Source organism: Musa acuminata, chromosome BXJ2-3 (assembly GCF_036884655.1).
Source record: "Musa acuminata AAA Group cultivar baxijiao chromosome BXJ2-3, Cavendish_Baxijiao_AAA, whole genome shotgun sequence".
NCBI lineage: Eukaryota > Viridiplantae > Streptophyta > Magnoliopsida > Zingiberales > Musaceae > Musa > Musa acuminata.
The window spans coordinates 38,051,157-38,075,000 of record NC_088340.1 but is presented as its reverse complement, the minus strand read 5'-3'; the positions used below and the strand labels follow the sequence as shown (position 1 = coordinate 38,075,000).

At 41.5% G+C, this 23,844-nt stretch overlaps 5 protein-coding genes across 10 annotated transcripts in view; 2 read left to right on the top strand and 3 right to left on the bottom strand.

The window, feature by feature from the left end:
- Window positions 1-6,088, bottom strand: part of LOC135608084 (probable uridine nucleosidase 1) — a 6,707-nt gene extending 619 nt beyond the window's left edge. The window contains exons 1-9 of one of the 2 annotated variants that reach the window (XM_065100529.1): window positions 5,892-6,088; window positions 4,195-4,310; window positions 4,025-4,084; window positions 2,902-3,084; window positions 2,656-2,760; window positions 1,649-1,745; window positions 1,455-1,562; window positions 1,232-1,367; window positions 943-1,151 (exon numbers count right to left, since the gene is read on the bottom strand). In XM_065100529.1, the coding sequence (XP_064956601.1) occupies window positions 1,043-1,151; window positions 1,232-1,367; window positions 1,455-1,562; window positions 1,649-1,745; window positions 2,656-2,760; window positions 2,902-3,084; window positions 4,025-4,084; window positions 4,195-4,310; window positions 5,892-5,991 (1,014 nt within the window). In that variant the 5' untranslated portion in view covers window positions 5,992-6,088 and the 3' untranslated portion in view covers window positions 943-1,042. Of the gene's footprint in view, window positions 1-942; window positions 1,152-1,231; window positions 1,563-1,648; window positions 1,746-2,655; window positions 2,761-2,901; window positions 3,085-4,024; window positions 4,085-4,194; window positions 4,311-5,891 lie in introns of those variants that run through there. The other variant, XM_065100528.1, reaches the window with a different exon arrangement.
- Window positions 6,089-7,125: 1,037 nt separating this feature from the next.
- On the top strand, window positions 7,126-8,305 carry LOC103979080 (zinc finger A20 and AN1 domain-containing stress-associated protein 5-like). Of its 2 annotated transcripts, none has more exons than XM_009395107.3 (2): window positions 7,126-7,393; window positions 7,559-8,305. In XM_009395107.3, exon 2 carries the CDS (start codon window positions 7,620-7,622, stop codon window positions 8,133-8,135), a length of 516 nt encoding a protein of 171 aa, XP_009393382.2. In that variant the 5' UTR covers window positions 7,126-7,393; window positions 7,559-7,619; the 3' UTR covers window positions 8,136-8,305. The 2 variants fall into 2 exon arrangements, with proteins under 2 accessions (XP_009393382.2, XP_009393381.2); XM_009395106.3 differs by having other exon boundaries at window positions 7,182-7,340.
- A 3,266-nt stretch (window positions 8,306-11,571) lies between these two features.
- Window positions 11,572-12,740, bottom strand: LOC103979081 (CEN-like protein 2). Its single transcript, XM_009395108.3, has 4 exons — window positions 12,334-12,740; window positions 12,189-12,250; window positions 12,060-12,100; window positions 11,572-11,978 (listed from the first exon to the last, which is right to left on the bottom strand). Exons 1-4 carry the CDS (start codon window positions 12,712-12,714, stop codon window positions 11,761-11,763), a joined length of 702 nt encoding a protein of 233 aa, XP_009393383.2. The 5' UTR covers window positions 12,715-12,740; the 3' UTR covers window positions 11,572-11,760.
- A 708-nt stretch (window positions 12,741-13,448) lies between these two features.
- On the top strand, window positions 13,449-15,867 carry LOC135608082 (bZIP transcription factor ABI5 homolog). Of its 2 annotated transcripts, XM_065100524.1 has the most exons (4): window positions 13,449-15,294; window positions 15,400-15,471; window positions 15,543-15,572; window positions 15,639-15,867. In XM_065100524.1, the coding sequence occupies exons 1-4, from the start codon at window positions 13,957-13,959 to the stop codon at window positions 15,723-15,725; spliced, it is 1,527 nt and encodes a 508-aa protein (XP_064956596.1). In that variant the 5' UTR covers window positions 13,449-13,956; the 3' UTR covers window positions 15,726-15,867. The 2 variants fall into 2 exon arrangements, with proteins under 2 accessions (XP_064956596.1, XP_064956595.1); XM_065100523.1 differs by having other exon boundaries at window positions 15,543-15,867.
- On the bottom strand, window positions 15,797-23,715 carry LOC135585041 (transcription factor TGAL5-like). Of its 3 annotated transcripts, XM_065100525.1 has the most exons (15): window positions 23,534-23,715; window positions 22,200-22,507; window positions 20,615-22,089; window positions 20,325-20,520; window positions 19,691-19,773; window positions 19,298-19,371; window positions 19,038-19,181; window positions 18,476-18,529; window positions 18,236-18,295; window positions 18,062-18,139; window positions 17,912-17,960; window positions 17,550-17,821; window positions 17,229-17,459; window positions 16,268-16,410; window positions 15,797-16,045 (listed from the first exon to the last, which is right to left on the bottom strand). In XM_065100525.1, exons 4-15 carry the CDS (start codon window positions 20,444-20,446, stop codon window positions 15,949-15,951), a joined length of 1,407 nt encoding a protein of 468 aa, XP_064956597.1. In that variant the 5' UTR covers window positions 20,447-20,520; window positions 20,615-22,089; window positions 22,200-22,507; window positions 23,534-23,715; the 3' UTR covers window positions 15,797-15,948. The 3 variants fall into 3 exon arrangements, with proteins under 3 accessions (XP_064956597.1, XP_064956599.1, XP_064956598.1); XM_065100527.1 differs by lacking the exons at window positions 20,615-22,089; window positions 22,200-22,507; window positions 23,534-23,715 and having other exon boundaries at window positions 19,293-19,371; window positions 19,847-20,459; XM_065100526.1 differs by lacking the exons at window positions 20,615-22,089; window positions 22,200-22,507; window positions 23,534-23,715 and having other exon boundaries at window positions 19,847-20,459.
- Between the last annotated feature and the right edge of the window lie 129 nt (window positions 23,716-23,844).

Below are 23,844 nucleotides of genomic sequence, written 5' to 3'. Positions count from 1 at the left end.
TTATTTTGATCAAGATGTAGAAGATTATGTAGTGAACCATGATGCCAGATATGAGAGTATATATGATCCACACAAGTGCAAATATATAACAAACAAGAAAAAAAGTAGAGGTGAGAATTTAATTACTACACAAGTTAGTTTCTGAAAATCTAGAGTAGTAATTTGAAGATGAAATTTGAGAAATTATTAGAATTTTTACTTACTAAACTAGTTAGCACCTAATGATATCAAGTTAGGAATCAATAAAAGAAAATAAGATGATTCATGACTATGCACAGATCTAGATAGTAGTAACCATATTTGTATGCATTAAAACCAGTATTATAAACAAAATTGAGATGGTTGGAATCCTAGAGCTCTCCTACCACAATCCACAAGCCAGATGAGGACTTCTTGATCTCTTAGTTAGAGACTTGTGTTAATGAATCCATCTTAAAACACCTACAGTAATTAGGATAAGACTCTTACTGTATGAGGGTATCAAACAATAATATCAATAAGATCATTAATCCATGATCCTGCCACCTTATGACAGAGCTATGCAATTAAAGCTTCCAAATCTTTTGAACTGATGCTTAATCACATGTAGTCTAACAATCATTACATTCATAATCTCTTAATCATATGCTACTTAATTTAATCGTTGCACTTTTACCTATTTTTAATAACTCTCCTATCTACACCTGTTATCAATGATAGAAGAGGGCCAAAACAAGGGAGATCATGGATGCCTGTTATCAGATTCGAACTTGAGAGCCATGCAGACGCAAGACATGAATAAGTAACAAAATCCTGAGGGCTCCAAACCCACAATAAGATGGTGAAAATTGCAAATTAGCAATTTTTTCTTTGAAAAATGAAACCATTTTTATTCTTAGATCCTGCAGTGGGAGAAATAACTTGAGGAAATTGCTTACAGAAAGGATCTTTATCGAGAAATACCTTCCTTATTAGACTTGCAAATAGCAATTTTTGGTTTAAAATATCTGCCAAAGGCGACCAAATAGACGTGATTTACTTCTTTCGGTCACCCTTTCTCAGTTCATGGTTTCATGAACAGTTGTTTGATAAAAGAAAGAACTCCAGGCGGATCAACCGCCCATGCAACTGATACTGGTGAATAACCTGTCCAAGGATTGCTGGTGCTCCACCTGCACGATAATAAGTGTTTCAGACATAGCAAAGAAACTAACTTCAACAGATATGATTAAATAAGCCGGTGTAGCCCTCCTTTTTTAATCCTTGGTCCATCAATGTATGCCCAATGCAAATGCCCTGTGTTTCAACCCTCACAACCCCCTTTCTGAATGTGAAAAGGTCTGGACGAACTAAAGCAGCAAAGCTTACAGGATCATGTGGGAAAATACCTGCATTAGATAACTGTACCAGTGCTTATCTGTCCAAGTTGTCATTTTGAGTAAAAGAGTCATAAGGAGCGAAAAGTGTGGATCTACCATAAACACCATCAGATTTGACATGCCAGTCTCGGTAAAACTTGCACATGTCATACAAGATTTGCGAGTGTTTTCCTTTGGAGTTTCTTAGCTCAGAGAGGTCTGCATCTGAAATCACAGACTCTGGTCTCTCAAAGCAAGTTCCTAAAACCACAAAAAGCAATGAATTGCAAACAAAAATGAAGGGTCAATACCTGTAAGTTTGACCTGAGTAGTGACGTTTATCCCCACAACTACTACATCTGCTCCACATGTAAAGACCACATCAGCTGCTTCTGGGTCTCCATAAATCTGCGAGTTCAGGGTTGTAAATGTTTCAAACATACCTGGATAAGATTCTTCATAGACAAACTTAAAAGGGTTGATTCAGACTTTAAAAATGAAAAGATTTTTCATGCAATGTACTGCAGATGGAGTTGTCATATTTTTCATTGTGATGCAAAATTACCATCACTACATGCCAGCATTAGGTAGGAGATTGGAATAGTTTAGATCAGACAAAAAAGTCATACTAAAAGATATGCATCCAAGAATTTAACTTATATGGCAAATTCATGTAAGCCAAAAATCAAAACATTAGGAAAGCACTGATCAAAATTTAACCTCAATTAAACATAAACTGATGCATGAGACTAGGAAGAAGAAATTAGCCTAAGTTAGTACTTCTCAACATGACCCACATTAGGGTTCTTTGGCTAAAGATATCTCTCAGCATAAGCATCATTTTGGGCAATTACAGAGGTGTCTACTTATCATCATAAGCAATATCTTAATGAAAAGAACTACCAGATCAAATGAATTTACATAAGAAATGTTGACTCAGTTGTATCCACAAAAAACTACAGTAGATCTTGGACAGCAGCCTGCAGAGCATAGTTTATGGGCATCACTGATAGGTTTAACATATTATGTAAGAGTGATAGAAGAAGCACTAGAGCTTAACTAAATTAAGACAAAACCATCTAAAAACAAAGAATAAATACAAATGAAAATTAAATATCAAAGTCATTCAATAGAAATTTTGAAGAAACATTTGTAATTTTTGTATAGGTTAATTAGTTTGTTTAAGTTAATCGACAAAAATGCTTGAATTATTTCAGAAACAAGGTGGCAAATTTCCCAATGAATACATAATTTATTATTATAACGATATGAACAAGACCAAAAAAAACATATAGAAGTCATGTATAAAAGACTCCACATTAGCTTCCGCAGCAGGGTTGACATTTCCAGCAGCAAAGAGAGTCCCACCAAGAACAACCACCTTCTTCACCTTGTTTGCAAAGGAAGAGTCTCTTTTGATGGCCTAGGCAAACAAATACCAGCCAGTCATATAATTGTAACACATCATGTATGGCAGTGAAATCTACTAAAAAAATGAACTTAGGTCATCATCAGGTTTAATGTATTCCTGGAGCTCTCATTTCAGGTAGAAAGATATGCTCACCAATGCTAAATTTGTTAAAGGTCCCAATGCAAGGATGCACACGTCACCAGGGTACTGAGAAACCTTCTCAACCAAAAATTCTGATGCAGTTTTCTCTATCTGTTTTCCCAAAGGTGGTGGGAGAAATATATTGCCAAGACCATCTGAACCATGAACAAAATCAGCAACATGTGGCTTTCCTCCCTACAGGAGCAAATATAAAATGAAAAAGTAATGGCACATAATTATAACTCATGACTAAAATTCCTGACTACACGGAGATCAATCATTCAACTCTCGCTAGAGCCAATGATAAAAAATATAAGGTATGTGTATTTGTCAAAATTAAACATGGAACTCAATGAATTATGTTTAAAAATCATTAGATTAGTTATGTTGTTTTTATACTGGAAATCAAGATAGTTTTGTGACTGAAAAAAGATACATGATAAGCAGCCAACCATGAAACATGAAATTAAGAAAGGTCTAGTTCATACAGAAACATTACATGTACAAATGTCTGATTGACTAGCATTATCCTTAAATTTGCATCACATGGAAATGAGAGGACAAAGTAAGAAGCTTGTAATTACTAAGGCCCTTGATATAAATGGGATGTGAATAACGATAAATAATTTGATGACAAATAGATGGTACAGCACTGTCAACTTATAAATAGTTTAGATATGCTTATGGAATGTCACTAAAGAAAGCTTATTGAAACATGAAACCTTTAGATGTCTTAAGAAACAAGTACCAAAAGTAAACTAAATTCAGACATAAAATGTCTAATGGTATAAATGTGGTACTATACCTTGAGGCATCAAATACGGACCTGATGCTAGACTTATCTTAATTCCTCGTGCATATATCAAGAAGCAGTATATTTGCAGAAAAGCTTGAATTCATTCAAAATGTAGATGAAACTTTCTAAAGCCACTCCAACTGAGGCCAGGGATGTGATTGTGAAAATTAAGAACAGAACATATGACATAATGTAGTCTACACAGTGTACCATTTAGACATGAGGAATGGATGACCATTTTTAACAATCAAGTTAAAGTCACCCAAAATATAAAATCAGCAATTAAACAGAGTAGGCACAGTTGCGATAGAAGAATCATAAATGGCAGTCAGCCCCTACCTTTAAAGGCTCATGGCTTCCTTCTGCTACTGGAACCTCAGGATGTCCAGCGATCTCACACTATCCTTTTCAATAGTATAGATAATAAGTAAAAATAAATGCTATCTGAGTTGTCAGAATCAACATTATCAACTGCTTTGCCATCTATTTTATAAAGAAGGAGAAAGTACCAAAAGCAAGGCATTGCGAGTAGCATCTTCAGTGCTCACGTTTCCAAAAATTGTTGTCAAACCTAAAATTTCAATCTCTGGTTTTTGGAATGCCATTAATATGGCCATGCTATCATCTGCGATCAAAGTAAACACATAAGTCGAAGGTCATAAGGTGCTTTCTCAACATGAATGGATCTGACAATGTATAGTAAAATATTATAAGGGAAAAAAGTACTGCAACATAGCAAAAGCTATCAACAAAAGAAAAAATCATAGGGAGTACGTAAAATTAAATACATAAACCAGATGACCTTGAGGCTTGAGCTACAATACAGTTTTAAATAAGTCCATTAAAATGGATGGAAATGTCAGAAAGGTAAAAACAAATAAATTTAAACGAAAAACAGCTTGTAATAAAAGCAAGCCAGAAACTATAATGCTAAATGCATGTGTAGATTAAGAATGACAGTTGCATATGTTGGTCATCTGCCACATCTAAATATTGTAGTAGCAAATAAATGTACCACTAATATACTAGTTGCTGATTAGATGATTGGAAATGTTCCCATATCTAGACAAACTCTACATCTTTTACATTAACAGGATTTTTATAATGCCATAGGTTGCTCAGACCATCATGGGTTTATATTAAAGCAACTGCCAGGCTTGTGGAACTCGTATGTTCACCACTTTTTCTCATACCACTTTGCTCCTCTGTCATACTCCAAAAATTGCTTTAAGTAATGTCCTATTGGGATTCCTTTGATGAGCATTAAAATGAAAAAAGTATAAAAGTAAAGAAAAAAAGGAAAAAGTGCTGAAAAGTTAAGAATTTTTATTAAATGTTGAATCTAAAGCTTCTGGTGAATAAACACAAAAAATGTTTTATTGGATCACTGCATTCCATGAAAAATAGCCTATATATATCATATTCCATGAAAAATATTCGTTAAAAAAATGGAAATGGAATCCAGCTACTAGCAATATCCAGTGCCTTATCAACTACTCGGTAATCCTTGGGAGATCAATTTTTCTTCGTTCAATAATGAGTATAACAAAGGAAAATACGTAATTAACAAGAATAATGTAATACACTAAATGCATGGAATATGTTATTATTTATCTTTCAAGGATTAGAAACTTCAGATGATTCTCAAATTTTGTACAAGCTCGGTTGGTAATTCAGGAAATAGTGATGGAGGTGTACTGACCAGGAAGGAAAGTTATTACATCAGAGTACAACTTGAGCTAGCCTAAACAGGGAAGATGAGCACAAAATTCACTTCACAGTTACAGCGTTGTAGATTTTCGCTGAAACATGATCTCTAGTATAGTTCCCCAATTAGGATAACTGAAGCTATATTTTTGGCAACCCAGATCAGGCAACATCAGGCAAAAGGGGCATATGGAGTAATCATCGGCAATCAAGTGAATCTTATACTTCAAGCTTAACATTGAAAAGGATTAATCGAAGGACCGATTTCACCACAGTGATCAAGATTCAGTATTCTGCACCGTAAAGTAGGAAATCAACTTCCTAACACATCTCCCTTGCCGAAACACACAAAAGGAAAGAACTTCCCAGAAATCAGATTGGAAGAAGGAACGCGAGGAATTGGAAGTTAACATCAAACCATAAAGAAAAGCACGGTATCAGTGACACAGATTTCCGTCAACCGATGCTAATGCATCTAGAAAAGGGCAAGAGGGGGCACCTATCCCAGGATCCGTGTCGATGATGACCTTCAGGGGCCCATCAAAAGGCGCGTGGTTCCCGTTGTTCTCCAAATATCCAACCATCGAATTCGATTCCATCACCTCGACTCCTCTCACCCTCTTCCTCCCTCGGCTAAAGACTAGGGTTAGAACCCGCAAGGAATCGAGGAGGAGGCCGCGACAGAACGCTCTGAGACCCTCCACTTCAAATATTTCTTTCGGGAGAGAAAATCACACACGTGGCTGACGTCGTGATGGATTTGTCACCGTCGACGACTTACGGTACGACTAACTTTTTCTTGTTGAGGAAAATAAACATATTTAAACAATTTCTCGGTGTGTTCATTGTCGTATCTCTCATCGTTTGTAACCGTGACGGGGCTTAAGGCGAGCCATTCTCTGCACCGCGATCGGAGGCGACGTCGGCCGGAGGTGGTGGGCTCCAACTGAGGTTTTCCCAAGTCACCACCACGTAGGTAGCGGGTAGGCAATGATTAGCTGGAGAAAGACGTATTCGTCGGGTTTCAAGGAGTATTCAACTGATACGAAGTTGTTAAAAGGTTGCTGTCAACGTGGCGGATGGTAAATAGTCGGGTGCAAGCGTGGGTGTCCCGTCGACACGTCCAACCTACCGAGGTCCCCTCTGCCTTGTCCACTCCGCCGACACGGAGTTCATGCATAGAAGATTTACCAATTATTTATGCTTTAAAAAAAAGGAAACAAATACATGTTTGCTTCGTTATTTCGAAGGCATGCGTTTTATTTAGGCCTTTTCTGTGGTGACATTATGTTGACATGCTATACATGTGACTACGGTGTAAAAGTCATACGATATCGCCTTTGACTTGCCGTTCGAAATCCGTTAAATTTACGTGTATGCGACGACATGATCGTTACAGTACGCGAATGCGCGTGCGTAGGAAAGGCCAACCGCAGCCATCTTTTGCGTTTGACCGTTTGACCGAACGGCGGTGGCGATGGAAACGAAGCCACGGGAGTGCTCGTCATTTTGACCGACGGCATATTTTGACTCGAATCAGTTCAATTACCACATTAACCCTCCGTCGAAGACGGAACCACAAGAGTGGTCACGCCACCGCGTCGACGCGGACACGCCTTGGTGACCTTTTCTTTGCCTCGTCTATATCCTTCGCGCACCTTCGACGATACGGTGGCAAACACATGCCGTCACCATGCTGACCCCGTCCGCCCGCCTCCTTTAAGCGTCGGTGGCTCCATCGTAATAAATCAGCTACTCGGGTGGCATTTCCTAATCTCTTCTTCTATATAATGAACCGTAAGGCCAAGCCAGCGTCAAAAAAGGCGTCATATTGTTTCCATAGTGGTGCTGGTGGGTTTATACCGCTTCAATTTCCGTCTTTTTCTCCTCCTTTTATTGAGAGGAAGAGAAAAGGAGCGAGGGAGAGAGGGCGATCGGATCTGTCGAGGTCGGTTTCTTCTTTCGACCTTCTCTTTCTTTTGGGAAAAAGTAGTCGATTAGGTTTGGTTCTTCACGCTATTCCTGACTTAATATTGAAGCATGATCGATTTCTTCTGATCCGCGATTCTTTCTTTGCCTTGACGTCTTGATCTTGTCCGGAACCCTAGAGGCAGATCTCGGTCGTTGTTCTTCGTTATCTGAGGCTTGTTGGTTGATTCGGTGCAGAATTCGTGCCTTTTGTTTGTTTGGATTGATCGATCGGAAGGGAGAAAGAAGAGGCAGGACGATGGCGGAGGAACAGCGATGCCAAGATGGCCACCGGCTGTGCGCCAACAACTGCGGCTTCTTCGGAAGCCCCGCCACCCTCAACCTCTGCTCCAAGTGTTACCGCGACCTCCGCCTCAAGGAGGAACAGGCCGCCTCCGCCATGATCGCGGTCGAGAGATCCCTCTCCCCGCCGCCGCCGTCTGCCGCCGCCTCCTCGGCCGTCGCCGCTCCCCCGTCCTCCTCCTGTGGCCCGATCGCCGTAACTGTCCCTCCGGAGGGGCCTTCAGGGAACGCCGCGGCATCGGTGGCGGCGCCCGGTGCAGAGGCGCCGCCGGCGCGACGGCCGAACCGGTGCGCGTCGTGCCGGAAGAGGGTGGGGCTGACGGGGTTCCCGTGCCGATGCGGGGCGACCTACTGCGGGGAGCACCGGTACCCGGAGCGGCACGCGTGTTCCTTCGATTACAAGGCGGCGGGCCGGGAGGCCATCGCGCTCGCCAACCCCATCGTCAAGGCCGACAAGCTGCGCAAGATCTAAGCCGGCGCCGTCTCTCCGCATCGTATAAGAGATGGGCATGACGGTGTCCGCAGTTGCCGTTGCCGGCGAACGATGCATCCCTACAACTTGTATTGGAATCATGTCCATCGACTCTCTGCTTCACTCTCCATCTCGCCCTCTTCGGTTAATAAAGCTTGATGAATTGATCCTGCTTCAGTGTATACCAAAATACGTTGCTCATCACGTGCATTTCTTGATGATTTTAATGGTTTATTTGGAACAAATTTTAGGATAAATGTCCTCTATAATCACCCTACTCAATTCCATTTCCTCCTTTTCACTCTCATTTTTAATCCAAAAAAAGAATAAATCATATTGAAGATTTACTCTCTTAAATGCGAGAAACGACAACGTCAATCTCCCCAACAACCATAACGCGGACACAAAATCTAAGGTGTAATCTTTGATTGAAGGTGAGGTGCAATGAACTTGTGAAAGAAGAGGAATGAATACGGCAGCGACTCGTCCCAGCGATCGAAACCACTACTACATAAAAGAAGACGATGAGTTTGCCCGTCCCATATCAACCACCTTTCTACCTACCGCAAGCTTTGCATCTCCGGACACAAATAGATTATTATTTATGTTTCTTTCTTTTTCTTTTGTGTAAGACGAAGAATGTAGAACAATCTAAGTGACGAGGGAGAATATAACGTGTGAATCTCGTAATGATACCTATCCACATCGGCAACTTTCAGATCGACACCCGTCTCAGTTTGGGAGGGACGTGAGCTATCATGTTATATATAGGGTGGCAAGCCAAATAATATGTATCGAGCATCAGGTATTGCTTCTTCATCCTTTGCAACATAGGTCACTCCTATGCCAAGTGAACAGTAGACATCATCTCTCTCTCTCTCTGCCAAGTGCTACTCCCCAGGCCAACGCTACTGTCCTATCAGATGCCATCCCGTCGTCACAAGATACCCTCAATTATCACTAAAGATACGTGAAGCCTCTCCCCAATCGCTCACATATTCACTCGTATGAAGCTTGATCTTAAGCTTATATACTCAAAGCTCCGTAGAATCCCAACCCTCGAAAATATCCTTACAGACTCGAACGTCAAATGAGGATCGTCGAAGAATCTCCGCTGCCTCTTTCCATCATTCGAAAGAGCTTGTAGAGGAAAAACAACTTCAAATGAGGTTCGTGAACCCAATGTGAATGGACAAGTTGCCTCTTCGTTTTAAATTCCTTAAGCTGGACTTGGCACACCAAGGACGATAAAACTAAGATTCACTATAGCAAGTAATATTTTACAATGCAGTATTATTAGTTGCAGTTTTTTTTTTTTTAATTGCGGCCAAAACAATGTATTATTGTTGTAGTTTTGATATATGTTACATTAACTTTAATATTTTTATATAGCCTTTAAAAACTACCGTACCTTATAGATCACAATTATTAAGAAACTGTCAAAAGAAAAATAAACGTAGAATATTTTTATAACCCGTACTTCTCTGTTTGCTCGACATCTTTTGCCTCCTCTCCCAACAAAACAATGCATCCTTCTTGTAGGATCACGTATTGATTAATAATCCTTGAATAAGATACAATGATCTTATTCTTCCATTCTACTCTTTATGTTCTTCTTCATTTTTCATCTATTTTAAGATTTTTATTTTTTATTTTTGACTATAAATTATATAGTTTTAGGAACAATCAACAATCTCACAATTTGCCCGCTGCCATTGATGGATTGTTAGGAATCAATTACCATCGACGGATTATTCTTGGCACCTTCTCCTACTTTCTCTTCATGCCCCTCTCCCTTATTCAACAGCTATCCTCACGTTGGTTTACTATTGTCATAAAATCATTAGCCTTCCATTGCTTCCTCTCCACCCCCTCCCTTCATCATCGATGACTATGACGTCATTCCCCATACTAGTCCTATCGTTATTTCCTCATAGTGTCCCCATGCTTCCTCTCTACACCCCCTTCCTTTATTGACATCATTCTCTCATGCCAATCTCATTATTGTTCACTCATAATATTCCCTTGCTTCCTCTCTGCTCCCTCCCCCTATCATCAATGGCTATCCTCTCATCGGTTTCCTATTGTTGTAAAATAGTTAATCGTCCCATATTTCCTCTTTACCCCCTCCCTCCTATCATCGACGGTTATTCTCATATCGATTTACCATCGTGCAAAATCATTAGCCTTCCCTTGCTTCTTCTCCACCCTCCTCTCCCTATCGCCGATAGTTGTGATGTTCTTCCCTTATAGCATTCCTCTACTTCCTCTTTACCCCTCTCTCCCTATCACCAATAGTTTTGATTGATGCTGATAAATTAAATTGTTGGCTTACATATATTTAGTGTTATGGTACTTATGAATTTAATTATTGATTTACATATATTTAATGTCATCGATGGAGAAGACGACACTTGCGCTCTCGTCTACATATATCTTATCATTTTTTCTTTCGTGATTAATAATAAAAATATTAGCTTCCTAGCAAAACATAAAAATAATACTGTTAATAAATATAAAAATACATCAAATGTTTATGAAAATTTATTTTCATAAAAATTATTTTTATAAGAGGTATAAAAGTATAACAACCTAATATAAAAATCCTTTTCTTCCCTAAACTATGTGATTTTTGTTTTTGATATGTTGACTTTATTTCTCTCTTGCTATTATAAAAATATGTTTTAAATACCATAAATTAATATATTTACATACACAAAATAATACAAAATTTTTTATTGAAATGAATTTAAGAGTATGATATACCTGCCCTCAGAGTTCTAATGAGTAATAAGACTTGCCCATTAATCTCTATTAATTATATTAGGAATATTTTTCAAATGATAAGATATATAATTCTAGCTATCATAATGAACGAATTTGAAGTTCCTCCATTTTGAATTAATTGATTGTAGCATCCATTTTGTCATGCTTTGAGTACGAGGATAGTCAAACTTTAATTGCAAAAAGATATTATAAATATCAATTAATAAACTTGGAGTTAAATTTCTCATATTATTTAATTCAAAGTAATTAACAAATACCTCTACAGCTTCTACCATTACAAATCCATAGTTATCATATTTGTATTTCCTACATTTGTGCCCAAAAATCTATCTAGTAAAACTCCTTCAAAACCTACCTAATCGAACTATAATACATTTCAATAATATATGTGAATAATCATATAACATATTATAAACTAACAAATGATAAATAATAAAAAAAATAAAATAGCATTCACCATCTAATACAACAATTACCAAAATTAATACTTAGGACTATAACACATGAAAACATATAAAATGATAAATAATATATCAATAGTGACTTAAAGTTCATTTATTATAATAGCTCAAAGTCTATATCTCAGATGAGAAGATGAGAAGAAAGTAAGAGAGTTTTGTTGAGCTGATATCCTCATCTATAACACAGCTTTGAACACATAAAGATCTTTAGCATAATAATATACATCCACTCCACTTCTACTTCCAAGGCAGACATCAACATCATCAACATCATCAACAACAGCAGCGGCGGCGGCGGCGGCGGCGGCTTATTTAGGGGCATCACACAGTCATTAGTCATCATGCAGCTAGAGAGAGTACGTGTGGAGGCACCGTCATCAGCGCCTGCGCGCGGCGGTCTCCCTCTGGGCGTTGAAGTAGACGGCGGCGACGGGGAGGCCGAGGTCGTTCTCCTGCGCGAACCGGCGGGTGCTGAAGTGGTCTCTCGAGGCCGGCAGCGTCACCGACTGCCTCCTCTTCTGCTGGAAGAGCACGAACACGAAGCGGTGGATGCCGATGTTGGGCCTGGGGCTCTCGTAGCTCACCATCTCCTTCCCTGACATCCCTCTCCTCATGTCAAACACAGTAGAGTGCAGGGACACAACCAACAGAACAACGGAGCGGGGAGAAGGCTCACCGAAAGATGCATCAGTCGTGCCAGGGATGTCACTCACGATCCTGCATGTCGATCAACAAAGCCAGACGGTTGATTAGCACCGATCTATCGCTTTCGTCGTCTAAATCTCAAGTGTGTGACATGACCTACCAGTGGACATGCTCCCTAAGGTACGGATCGCTAGGGCCTGGCACATCTGGGTCTGTCATCACCTGCCATAGCAGAAGCAACAGCTTCAATGGCGAGCAGTTGGAGAGGCTCTACCCAAGGACGTATGGTGTACGTACGTACGTACCAGCGTGAAGAAGGACCTCATATCACCACCTTGGACCTCCACCCTGGGCTTGGACACCACGGCCGAGGGGAAGAACTCATGGCCGTTGCAGACCAGCTTGTTGGAGTTGTAGGTCACCGTCATCTTCACGCTCGGGCTGAACGAGTCGATGACTTCTCCGATCACCATCCCCACGACCAGAGGATCCGACGACACCCTCGCCATTGCTGTGCTCGGAAGAGGAGGACTGGTTTGCGTTGGACAAAGAGAGCAGGTGCCCTCTGTATATACACCAATGTGATTCCTGGCAAAGATGAGAGGAGAACAAAGAGAAAGGAAAAGAAAGCATCTTCCTGTAAAGAATACAAAAGCTTTGGAAGAGCACAAGGCAGTCATCTGCATCTCTCTGTCTCGTGAAACGTATGAGAGCCCACCTTTTTCCATTAAGGCAAAAGGGGAGGAACTCATTGAGGTTGGTGATGGACGGACCTTCCGAAACTTCATTGTCATGGAAGGAGGAACTTGCCATGACTGGCTATATTCTCCATGGAATAAAGGAGAGAGAAAGACTCCATTCTTTACAGATTGATGCTGGTGCCGTGGTGTCATCTCATTGAAAGTGATCATGGTGGATCTTAATCGGGAAAAGGAAGAGGGTGGCAGTTTCCATTTATGGTTGTCGATGTTGAACGTTTGCACATATCTCCATGCGAGTTCTCCACCCAAATTCCAAACTGATGGATAGGGTTAATGGAGTTGCCACTTCAAAAGGACTTGCATAATGTAATCTTAGTCAGAGGAATATATGAAGCAAAATATGTTTATATGTACATATATACATATATACATATACAGATATACATATATATATATATATGTATATATATATATATATGTATATGTATATATACATATATATATATATATATATATATATATATATACATACACACACACACATATATATATATATATATATATAAATCAAATCCTAAAATTAAATTAAACTGGTCGATAATACTACAATCATGAAAATAATTCTAGTTCTTAACAATACAAGACTTATGTCTAACTCGTCTATATCACAATGTTAATACGTGCATTAATGTTGGATGATCAGAGATGGTTGGCTAATTGCTACGTTAGGCCCATAACATCACGTGCGAGGCACACGTATTAACATTGTGAGCTTCCCTGTCTCGCTGCGCTGGGAGTTTCTCATGCTCGACACGTGTCTCGTACGTGTCGACGCTCCTCGCCTTTCATTTATGACGGACCGGCTTTTGTAGTTGACCGCTGTTCCCAGCGGGCCCCCCCGCGCTTCGCTTGCGCAGGGGATAACGGTGGCTCGTTGCGTGCTGGGTCGCGCGGGAGCCAGGCGAGCGCCGAAGTCTCGCGGGTGCCACCTGTAGCAGCGGCCGGTTCCCCCCGAGGAGGAGGTGTTAGTGGTGATCATGGCCAAGGTAATCTCGCCGGAACTCTCTTTGCCGAAGTCTTTCTCGCCTTGGAAAGAGGATATACGGCTGCTTCTTGTTTCCGACTGTGTTTTTTGATGGAAAGAGGATATACTGTCTTTACGATGACGAATCCTCTCTCCCGCATTGAACGCTTTCACTGCTCTCTTCTTGTTCTGGGGTTCGCAGGATGGGTGGTGGAACCCAACTGGCGAACAAGGCAGCTTTTGCTGCCATGGTAGAAGAACCATCTGTTTGTTTTGGGCCACGGATGGGCCCACATGGGCTCATGCTGCGCTCTCTCTGTAGTATATATCATTGTAGTTCTGAGATATCAATATCGAGCGCGGCCGAGCCGGCCCGGAGTCGCGCCCGCCACTGTCGACCGACGGAAAGCCGCTCTTTTGCTTGCTTCGTGGCTCAGAAATACAAAGCGCTCAATATTCTCTGCCAAAATCGTCATTTTCCTCGTTTATTTTTACTCCACAGTGAAGCCGGAGCTCCAAGTTGCCGGTTTGCAACAGGGTGGAGCACGCGCGCCGACGTGGCGTCTCCATCGGAGAGCAGGAAGATGACGTCGGAGGACGCGGAGATGACGTCCGGGCATCGAGATCCGGACCGGGGCCATCGCCAGCTTATCCGGCCGGAAGAGAGGGATCAAACGGCTGACCCGGCAGACCGGGAGCTCGACCTCGGGTTCCACTTGATGGCGCAGACCTCTATCTATTCCCTCACCTGCGACGAGATCCAGAACGCGGTGTGCGAGCCCGGCAAGACCTTCGGGTCCATGGATGACTTCCTCACCAGCATCTGCAACGTCGAGGATATCCAAGCTGCCGCGGCCAACGCCAACAACGACAGCAGCAACAGCCAACCGCAGGCCAACAACCTAGCCGACAGCACCGCAGGGGGTCAAGTAGTGGAGGCGGCGGCGGCGCTCCATCGGCAGGGGTCGCTCACTCTCCCGGCGCCGCTCTCCAGGAAGACGGTGGACGAGGTGTGGGCGGAGATCCACCGGAACGCGGCTCGCCGGTCCCACCGCGTAGAGCAGGTCAACCCGGACGGCGTCGGCGTCGAGAACGCCTGTCGTCAGCCGACCTTCGGGGAGATGACGCTCGAGGACTTCCTCGTAACGGCCGGGGTGGTCCGGGAAGGACACGGCGGGCAAGGAGCGCCACCGCCCCACCCGCAGCCGATGGCGCAGCCCCCCTCCGCGGCGCAGCAGTATGAGATGACCGGTTTCGGCCACATGGTGGGCATGGCAGGGTACGTCGACGAGCAAGTCTTGGGGGCGGCGGCGGCCGCGGTGGTAGGGTCACCCGCGAGCCCGTTGTCGTCGGATGGAATGGGGAGAGGACAGGTGGACAACTCGGTGCCAGGGTACGGAGCCGACGTGCCGAGAAGCATAAGCGGCGTCGGAAGGAAGCGACCGGGGGACGGGGAAACGGTGGACAAGGTGGTGGAGCGGCGGCAGAGGAGGATGATCAAGAACAGGGAGTCCGCCGCCAGGTCTCGCGCCAGAAAGCAGGTACATTTCTTGAGCTCTACCGAGTTGCTCTCGCATCACGTCCGTCATATCAACACTGCGAGTGCCGAGCCCGTAATCCTTACAAATAAGATGCAATACGCACAGGCATACACAGTGGAGCTGGAGGCGGAGCTGAACGTGCTGAAAGAGGAGAATGCCCGGCTGAGAGAAGAGCAGGTGAATGATCAAGTTCGCATTGATAACATCTGCTACCATTGGGTGCTAATAACGAGTAACACTCTCTGCAGAGAACGGCAATGGCGTTAAGGGCGCAACTGGTGAGCCGCTGGAACGCAGCTGTGCTGTCCATGCTTCCTACTAATTTGCTCTCCATTTGTCTGCAGCTGCTGGAGTCTATGACAGAGCAGTCGCGTATAAATGTGCAGAAGGCAGTGAGGAAGCTGCGTCCCTGCAACAGCTGCACATGGTGACGGCCTTCGAGCATAACTCCGACAGTTCTAATCTCCTGTCTTAGCTATATAGTGTGTGTATGCCATCTCGATCATGCAATTTGCTGTTAGCATATGCTTCCCCTTGTTATTTGTACATATAATACATGCACACATTGTTCAATAGCCATGATCAACAACACACACACACACTCTCTCTCTCTCTCTCTCTCTCTCTCTCTCTCTCTCTCTCATGAGAATGAGCTCAAAGAGGCAAATATGGAAAATGATTTTGCAGTGGTTGATGAACGATTTGCAGGTCTGTTGATGTAGAGACAACACCATCGTTTCTGATCAAGCTCCTGTGGAGAAGATAAGAGTAACCAATAAATGATTAGGTGTGCCATGGCTTTCCACCCGATGATAGAGAAGGCATGCATCAACAATCTATCAGTCAAAAAGAGAAGGCATGCATCCATCATTCAAAAAGACAATGATGAAGTGATCATGATTTCATCGACGGCATGCATCTGTCATACAAAGCAAAGCCATGGATCAAGTCTGGAAGAAGAGTATGAGCTTACTCTCGTGGCCGAGACGCCCATAGCGAGCTGAGAGCACGCAGGCGAGCGTAGTACTCTCCGATTGCTAGGAAACATTTTGCTGCTTGTATGGTGGTGAAGAGGCTGCGCAATTGGTGTAAGCTCTGTTGTCTCAACTTATCAGCCTGCACACAGTCATATAACTTTGGGGTCACTGTTAGGTCTATCAACAAAATAAATATTAATAGAGGACTAAAAATAGCATTGAGAATTGTCAACTGATATATATGAGTTCCATACAAAAGCTTAAAATTTTTGGATTGAATTTACGTTAAATTTGATATAAATGAATCTCGACCAATTTAACTCGGTCTCATTATTAATTTATAAATCATAATATGATGTGAGAGTTAAGATTTAGAAAAGAAAAGAATTACTGAAGTGAACAAGATTAAGATTGACTTATAAAAGTTTGATGAGTGTATTATTATCAACTTTAGCTTAAACATTTTGAGTTAAATTGATGTCGGATCTCAAGAACGTTAACCCTAATCAATCTGAGTAATACTCACCTTGTTGACATGATCAAATTAACATTAGAAAAAAAAACATAATTATTCCTTCCTTCTCTTTTAGGGTTTCTCTAATCCTATACAGATAGAATGTTATGATAGATCTATCAATCTATATTGGATAGGAAGATTAGGAGCTCAGTCCTTTTCTTACTACTGTTTTTGGACAGCAACTGTTCCTAACTTTAATGCACAAGGCAATGTATAATCCAAATAGCTTCTGTTAGGGTTTTCTTGTGGAGCATTTTAGATCTGTTCTTTACCTAAAACCAAAAAAGAAGGCCATTCCTTATGATTAGAAATCAAATGGCCTTCTTACTAATATACTTTTTCTATCTTATTCTGTTCATGTATTATATTTAACATATATTAGATGTATAACATGCTGATCTGTTTGCTTTCAGTAACTCCTAAGTAGACACAGTAAAAACCTGGCGGACTAGTCCTTCGAGGTTGTCGAGCTTCCCTAATGCGATCACCATGTAGCTTCCATCGGCCACGCCATTGCTGAGGAAGCCACCGGCAATGGCGTCAGCCAATGAATGGTGGAGCTGCTCGAGGCCCTGCGAGAGCGCCTCCTCCGCCTGCTGTGACGATTGCTGGAGGTTGCAGATCCCCATGAACTGCTGCTCCGTCAGCGGATCCAGCTGAGCCACCACCATCTACTCCAGCTCATCAGCAAGGAAGCAGGAATCATGCTTCTGCATTGGAATCGCTGCATCGAGAAGGGATAGAGGAGGATCTTTTTTCACCTTGAGAAGCTCGGAGGGCCTGAATCCGCCCATCCACAGGAAGCAGCGCTCCGCCGGAGTCCTCCATGCCCCGTTCAAGAGGTGGAGCACGTCGGACTTGACGACGATGGCTTTCAGCCGGAAGAGCTCGTCGTAGTGCGCGGCGCACTGGTCTACAATGACACCGAGGTCGCCATCAGGAAGGTGAGCTTGTATCGCACCTTGAAGCCCCGACATGTGTTTGCAGTTCTCATCCAACCATCGAGCATACTCCATGTCGAACATCGCAGCGCCTGCAGCACCGAAGCAAGAAGAAGAAGGAGATCTACAGTAAACGCGTAGAAGCAAACCATGCTGAAACCAATGAGGAAGCAGCTTCTTACTGGAACTCGTAGATCCATTTGCACAGCCTGCGACTCCTAAGAACACACCCTAACAACAAACGAGCATAGAAGAACCACTGTAAGTGATGGGATGATGATCCAAAAGAAGACTGAGCTAAGAGTTCCACCACCAAAGGATAAATTCCCGACCTGTAATCTTGCACTATGTAGATCTTGCTCGAGCTGCTGCAGCCTAATTCTGCTGGTCTCTAATTGTTGCACGTAAGCCTGTTTATTTCGGATAACTCGATGCATAATAATAATAATCTATTAAACCAAGATAATGATGTTGTTTCTTATGGGAGATTGATTCGAGGAGTGCACCTTTTTCCTCAGGCGGCTCTTCCTTGCTGCCTCACGATTCTGAGCTAATCGCCTTAATCTCTGATAAGAAGATCTAAAGAAGTGAGTCCGTTTACATCAAAGAAAACCATTTATTCCATAAAAACGAAGAAATTTATAGTTTATGATCAATAATGAGAGGATGAATATATACATATTACACTGTCACTGTGCAGAAGGAACTTTTTCTTGGAGAGAGAGAGAGAGAGAGAGAGAGAGTACCTTAGGATCAAGTACCTTTCCGTCTTTCCTTGCAGTTGAACCAGTCATCTTTCTCTGAAACATGCAACACAAACTATGTTGTTTTGCCCGAAGTCAAAGAGCATATTTTTGCGTGTTGGCAGAATGTAGTAGTGAAGATCGGATAATGACAGGTATCAGCATATTTACCCTTAAGCAAACTCAAAAGCCGAGGAGAGAACAAAGATAAATGTGATTTTTCAACTGGATGGATGTGAATGGTAGATGCCAAACTTTTCCTAACTAATTTAAATATCATTACCCAGAAAAATGAAACCCTACAGTTGACACTGTTGAAGATGCAAAATTGCTACAGTGGAAACAATGAACTTGGTCATGTCAGAATTCATCTGCATCAAGAAACAGAAGCAAACTTGGGAAAGAGAGCAAGAACTGAGGCCAAGAGAGTCAGGAGCTATTGAAGTGAGTATGGTCTTGTTGAGGAGGTAAATGCATGGCTCAGGTTTGAACTTTGTTATCTAGGGAATTGAGCTACTGATGAACAAAGCAATCGAACAGTTGTTACTCCGGAAGCACCACTCACCATCATCACCTCTTGTTGCTGCTTGTGGTCAGCACACAGGTCTGAAGAGGCCATTCTGCTTGCTGGATTGTCTGATTCTGGATGAGATGCAGTGTTTTGAGCTGAGCTTGAAGCACTGCTCCTTGCTGACCACAAACTCCCCGGCTGGAATCAAAGCATGCACCATAAAGACTAAATGAAACAGCAATCCCATCTCATTTTGGATGATGCCATACCTACTTCCACACCAGAAACCCAAGTCAAAAGAGGCAAGACCTTACTCTGGGAGATTGCTGGAATCTCATTGGCCATGATGGGAAGATCTGAAGTGTTGGGGGTCTGGCTGTGAGAAAAGCTGCAAGAGCATGAGATGCACAAGATGAAGAAGATATCTCAAAGTGAGAAAGAAATGAAGAAGCAGGTGACAGTACTTGAAAAGGAACTTATTCCTTCCTTTTGTAGGTGTTGCAAAGAGTTAGTAGAATACTTCAATAAGCTTGAGATGGGAGAGGATTCTATCTATGGGGAGTCATAGCATTTAATTTTCCTGGATTCACATGATCATTGTGGTCTAAGAGGCAAAACCTCTTATCGTAGTGGGGCTCAAATAAATCTACTGGTGATGTGGTTAAAGTTATGGAGAGAGAGAGAGAGAGAGAGAAAGCTACACTTACTGTCTTCAGTTTCTCTTATGCCATCTACTCCATCCATAAGAGCCTCCTCCAGACCCCCAAAATAAGAAGCTTCTTCCTGATCACTGAATGGACAAACCATCTTACACATCAAATACTATTTACAATAGAAACAAAGCAAAAGGAAGTTGTTTTTACCCCGTGTATATACAATAGCTGCTATTCAATGACTCAAAGGTGTAGTAGGATGGATCTCCTCTCCTTTATGACATTAGAGAAAGGTAATCGACAAGGAAAGTGGAAGAAAGAAGGGGATGGACAAATGAAATCAGAGAAGAGCACATAAATGGAATTGGCCAAAGCTTTATGAAATAGTTGAGCAGAGGTCTAATGCAATAAAGAGTGGAACAAAACAAATAGATTGTTATGAAGTTAAAAAAGGAAAGCAGCAGAAATTGGCATTGCCATTTAGAAATTGGTATTTCCATGGTGCTTGCCCATTTAAAGGCAGTTGTTTTGTGAATAAAATCAAACATCTGCAGTGATATGTAAAACTTACATTGTATTGGAAGGAATGAATGAGATCTGGCCAAGATCTACTATAAATCTCAAAGATTATAAGTTTGAAAGAAGATGATGAACATGGACTAAAAGAAAAAGAATTTAGGAACAGTACAAGAACTTAGTTGCAGCTGGAGTGGTGCCATGAATTCCGTGAGTTGAAAGTCGAGGATCAGAAAGGCCAGTTTCTCCAACTCTGTGATCAGCAATCCAAGTTTCTTCTCCCTCTTGCACCATCCTGAAACTTTGATGATCCTTCGTATACTGATCTCTCAAACTTGTTTGGTGCTTCGACAAGCACACTTTACTTTCTGTAGTGATCAACAAGAAGAAAGGTTAGAACAGCTTAAGAAAAAGAACTTTTAGCATGAATTGAGAGAAGCTTCAGTGTGGAGTCAAAGATACCAGGAAGCACAAGTTGGCCGAAATTAATAGGAACTCTTCCAGGCACAGAGACAGAGAAGCAGAAAATTGTATGGAAGTATCCTTCCAAAATGACCTTAGGATATTAGTACTTTTTGTATAGCTGAATCATCTGATAGACCCTGTCCATTATGATTCTCATCTTTCCTCCTGTGAATAGTAATCATATCAAGCCTTGTGTTCATCCATAGTACTATATTGAAGATCTTGTCCTTGTGAGATTGTCTGCAAACTTTATGGGGACACAGATGAGAGAGAGAGACAGAGAGGAAAAATAATGGAAAGTTTTTGACAGGAAGCCCCTAGAAGTACTGTCTCCAACTCCAGTCCTTGTAACCAACTGTGCTGCTATCTCATTGGCTCTTCAGAAATATGAAGTGCTCAACCAACCTTCATTGATTAGGAAACAGACAAGGCTCAGTACAATAAAAAAATATCCTTGAAAGTTTTATCCCATTCTCTGTTATATACTTTAAAGAGGTGAGTTTACTTTGACAAAAAAATGCCTCTTCATAAGCACACATTGAACATGTATCCATGGCAACCCAAACCATACCAAACACTTAACATAATCAGCCATAAGAAAACCAGCTTCTCTCAATAATCCTGCCACTGTAATGGAATTGCTTGAGATGGTCCCTTCATCATGAAAACAAGCTCTGCTGCACCAAGAAAACAAGGTTGTTTACTGATGGGCACATTTGGAAGGGTTACAGTGAAGTTCTGCATTGTTCTGCTGCTACATGGGGCTCTTTTCTACACCAAGTATGGGTTGTGGATCTGATATATCTTCCACATGGACAATCATTAGCCTGTATGGAATAGTGACCAACCCTTCTGCTTAAAAAGAGACTAGCCATTTTCATTCAAGGTGGAAGTCAACTATCAATGTTGGTTGCATTTCCCAGTCATTTGATATACCATTACATTAGGAGCAGTTATTCCTTGCTTTCTGAAAGAAAGTTGTCATGGGCATCAGCAGGAAAGCAATGGATTAAGTAATCCATCAGACGAGAATTTTGAAGCACCAACGTTAGAATAACATTCTTGTTCCCATAGAAAATGCAGTAGAATGTCAACCTTCATTAGATTCTGAACCAATATAATCTGATTATTTCCCAGAAATCGCAATCGGTGATTCCTTCCAGACATTAGAAATGAAAGCAATAATTTACTTTTAAATATAAAATAATCGCATCCATTTGAAAGGGCTGATGGCACTTAAGGACTTGTTGGGTTTCTCCTCTTTCTTATCAAACTGGAAGGTTGCAAAATGGAGCCATACCACACTTTCTGTACCTCACGTTGCAGAATCAACATGACTTGTTAACCAAATAGCCATGAACCATGCAACCTCTTGATCAGAGAAGAACACTAATTCAGTGCTGTTTCTTCTTTCTTTTCTCAATTTGCTTGTTATGGATTGAGGACTTCTGCATTCCTGTCAGTACAAACACCTGCAGATAGCCAAAAAGATAATGTCTCTTCATCTTTTGCATTGTCCATAGCCATGTACTGGAAGGAACAGAAGAAGTCACCACCAAAATTGGTGAAAATTTTCAACAACCTGAGGAGCATGACATTTCTCCATCTTAATCAGAAATAGTGAAACAACTATACTTCCAAGACTGGGAGATGATAGCAGATTCTTCAGCTATCATTATGCTCGACAGTGCTTGTGACGTCTGAGTTGAATTTGGCATGGATGTAGGGAATTGAAGTACTCCATTAATTTTCAAGCATCCCATGGGAGAGGATAATTTGGTTGGTGTCCTTTTCCTAATTGTCTTAGAAAATTCATGCAGAGCTGTGTGCAACAAGTTTGCCCCAGTTTTCATCTGTCGCTTGGAAAAGAAAGAATGCCTGCACAGACATCTGTAGCATGTCTCCAACTAAATGAAAGCATACAAAAGTCTGAAAGCATTAAACAAATTGTCCATCCAAGACTAAAAATATATTCAACAAGTAAACAACAAAGTGGAAGAAGGACAATTTCATGCATACAATTAAAAATATACAATATTTTATGCCCCTCAAAATTGAAAATATCATGACAGATTTTTAAATCTATCATGATAGATTTTTAAATACTATCAAACATATATACACACATGCAACTTTTGACATATATCCTCATAGATTTTTAAATCGGAAGAACATTCATTATTATTTTTATATCTTTAGAAGAGTGTCTATGACATATCAAAGGGTGGAAGGGGGTCCATAAATGTATGTCAATGATAGAAATATCTATAATATTTGCAACTTCAAAAAGTATCCATATTAACCATAAATGTGCTGAAGGATGCCACTGGAATTGCTCATGGAGAACCATTTAAGAACACAATGTAGGACAAACCAGAATCTACAATGATACCTCTCCAGTAATTGCAGGCATGATCTTAGCTCCAACCACCAACCTCGAAACATACGTAATTGAATTGATCAATCTCTTAAGTAAAAAAAAGACCAGCTATTGTTGAGATACTATATTATGAACTCAATCCAGTTCTGCTACTTATATAATTTGTTTCTATTATTTTAAAGTTAAGGACTAAGTTTTCCAGTTCCAGACTAAGAATCAGGCTTTTAGGTCAACCAGGAGAAACCTATTATAATCTTCTGGTAGTTGTTAGGGTGTCTTGCATTGTTCAGCCATGCCATGCCATACTAAAGAAAAGGTACAGAAGCAAGGTGTTTGTAAGCATTTGTCTACGAGAAGACCACAAACTACTTGTACGTGGATGGAGATTGGATATAGCACCAACCAAACCTTGCTCATGCCAAAATTTCTATGAGCTAAAACCCTAGTTAAGAATAACTACAGCAGAAACTAACAGAGAATAAACGCAGAGTGCATAGAAGAAGAAAAGATTCCCTCTTAGGCAATTTCACATATACCTTCCGTTGCTCCAAAAGAGTAATCAGGAAAAAGCTATTGCCATGTTCTAAAGAAGCTAAAATTTCATGGCACAACGGAGTTCAATTACAAAGCTATTAGCTTGATGGCCTTGGAATCAAAACTATATATGAGACATAAATCTCCAGTTTAGTATTCCGGAAACAAATGGTTCGGAAATTGGTCTACCGAAGCGGTTCTGTGAGAAAATTGGGTTGCAGTAGATATCAGTCGGAAGCGGACCAGACCGGATCGGTTCAATCCAACCAATGTTGTAGCCCAACTAATGCAAACGGGCCAAACCCAAAAGACT

Bases quoted from the DNA above. Each gene is read 5' to 3' on its own strand.
- LOC103979080 (XM_009395106.3), top strand. From the start codon at position 7,183: ATGAACCGTAAGGCCAAGCCAGCGTCAAAAAAGGCGTCATATTGTTTC. The intron at 7,341-7,558 runs GTCGGTTTCTTC...GATTCGGTGCAG, and splicing joins GGGCGATCGGATCTGTCGAG to AATTCGTGCCTTTTGTTTGT.
- LOC103979081 (XM_009395108.3), bottom strand. From the start codon at position 12,714: ATGCAGATGACTGCCTTGTGCTCTTCCAAAGCTTTTGTATTCTTTACA. The intron at 12,251-12,333 runs GTACGTACGTAC...CTGCTATGGCAG, and splicing joins TGAGGTCCTTCTTCACGCTG to GTGATGACAGACCCAGATGT. The intron at 12,101-12,188 runs GTAGGTCATGTC...ATCGACATGCAG, and splicing joins CTTAGGGAGCATGTCCACTG to GATCGTGAGTGACATCCCTG.
- LOC135608082 (XM_065100523.1), top strand. From the start codon at position 13,957: ATGGGTGGTGGAACCCAACTGGCGAACAAGGCAGCTTTTGCTGCCATG. The intron at 15,295-15,399 runs GTACATTTCTTG...CAATACGCACAG, and splicing joins GGTCTCGCGCCAGAAAGCAG to GCATACACAGTGGAGCTGGA. The intron at 15,472-15,542 runs GTGAATGATCAA...CACTCTCTGCAG, and splicing joins CCCGGCTGAGAGAAGAGCAG to AGAACGGCAATGGCGTTAAG.
- LOC135585041 (XM_065100525.1), bottom strand. From the start codon at position 20,446: ATGGTGCAAGAGGGAGAAGAAACTTGGATTGCTGATCACAGAGTTGGA. The intron at 19,182-19,297 runs GTAAGGTCTTGC...CTTTGATTCCAG, and splicing joins GATTCCAGCAATCTCCCAGA to CCGGGGAGTTTGTGGTCAGC. The intron at 16,046-16,267 runs GTAAGCTCATAC...TCTTCTCCACAG, and splicing joins TGGGCGTCTCGGCCACGAGA to GAGCTTGATCAGAAACGATG.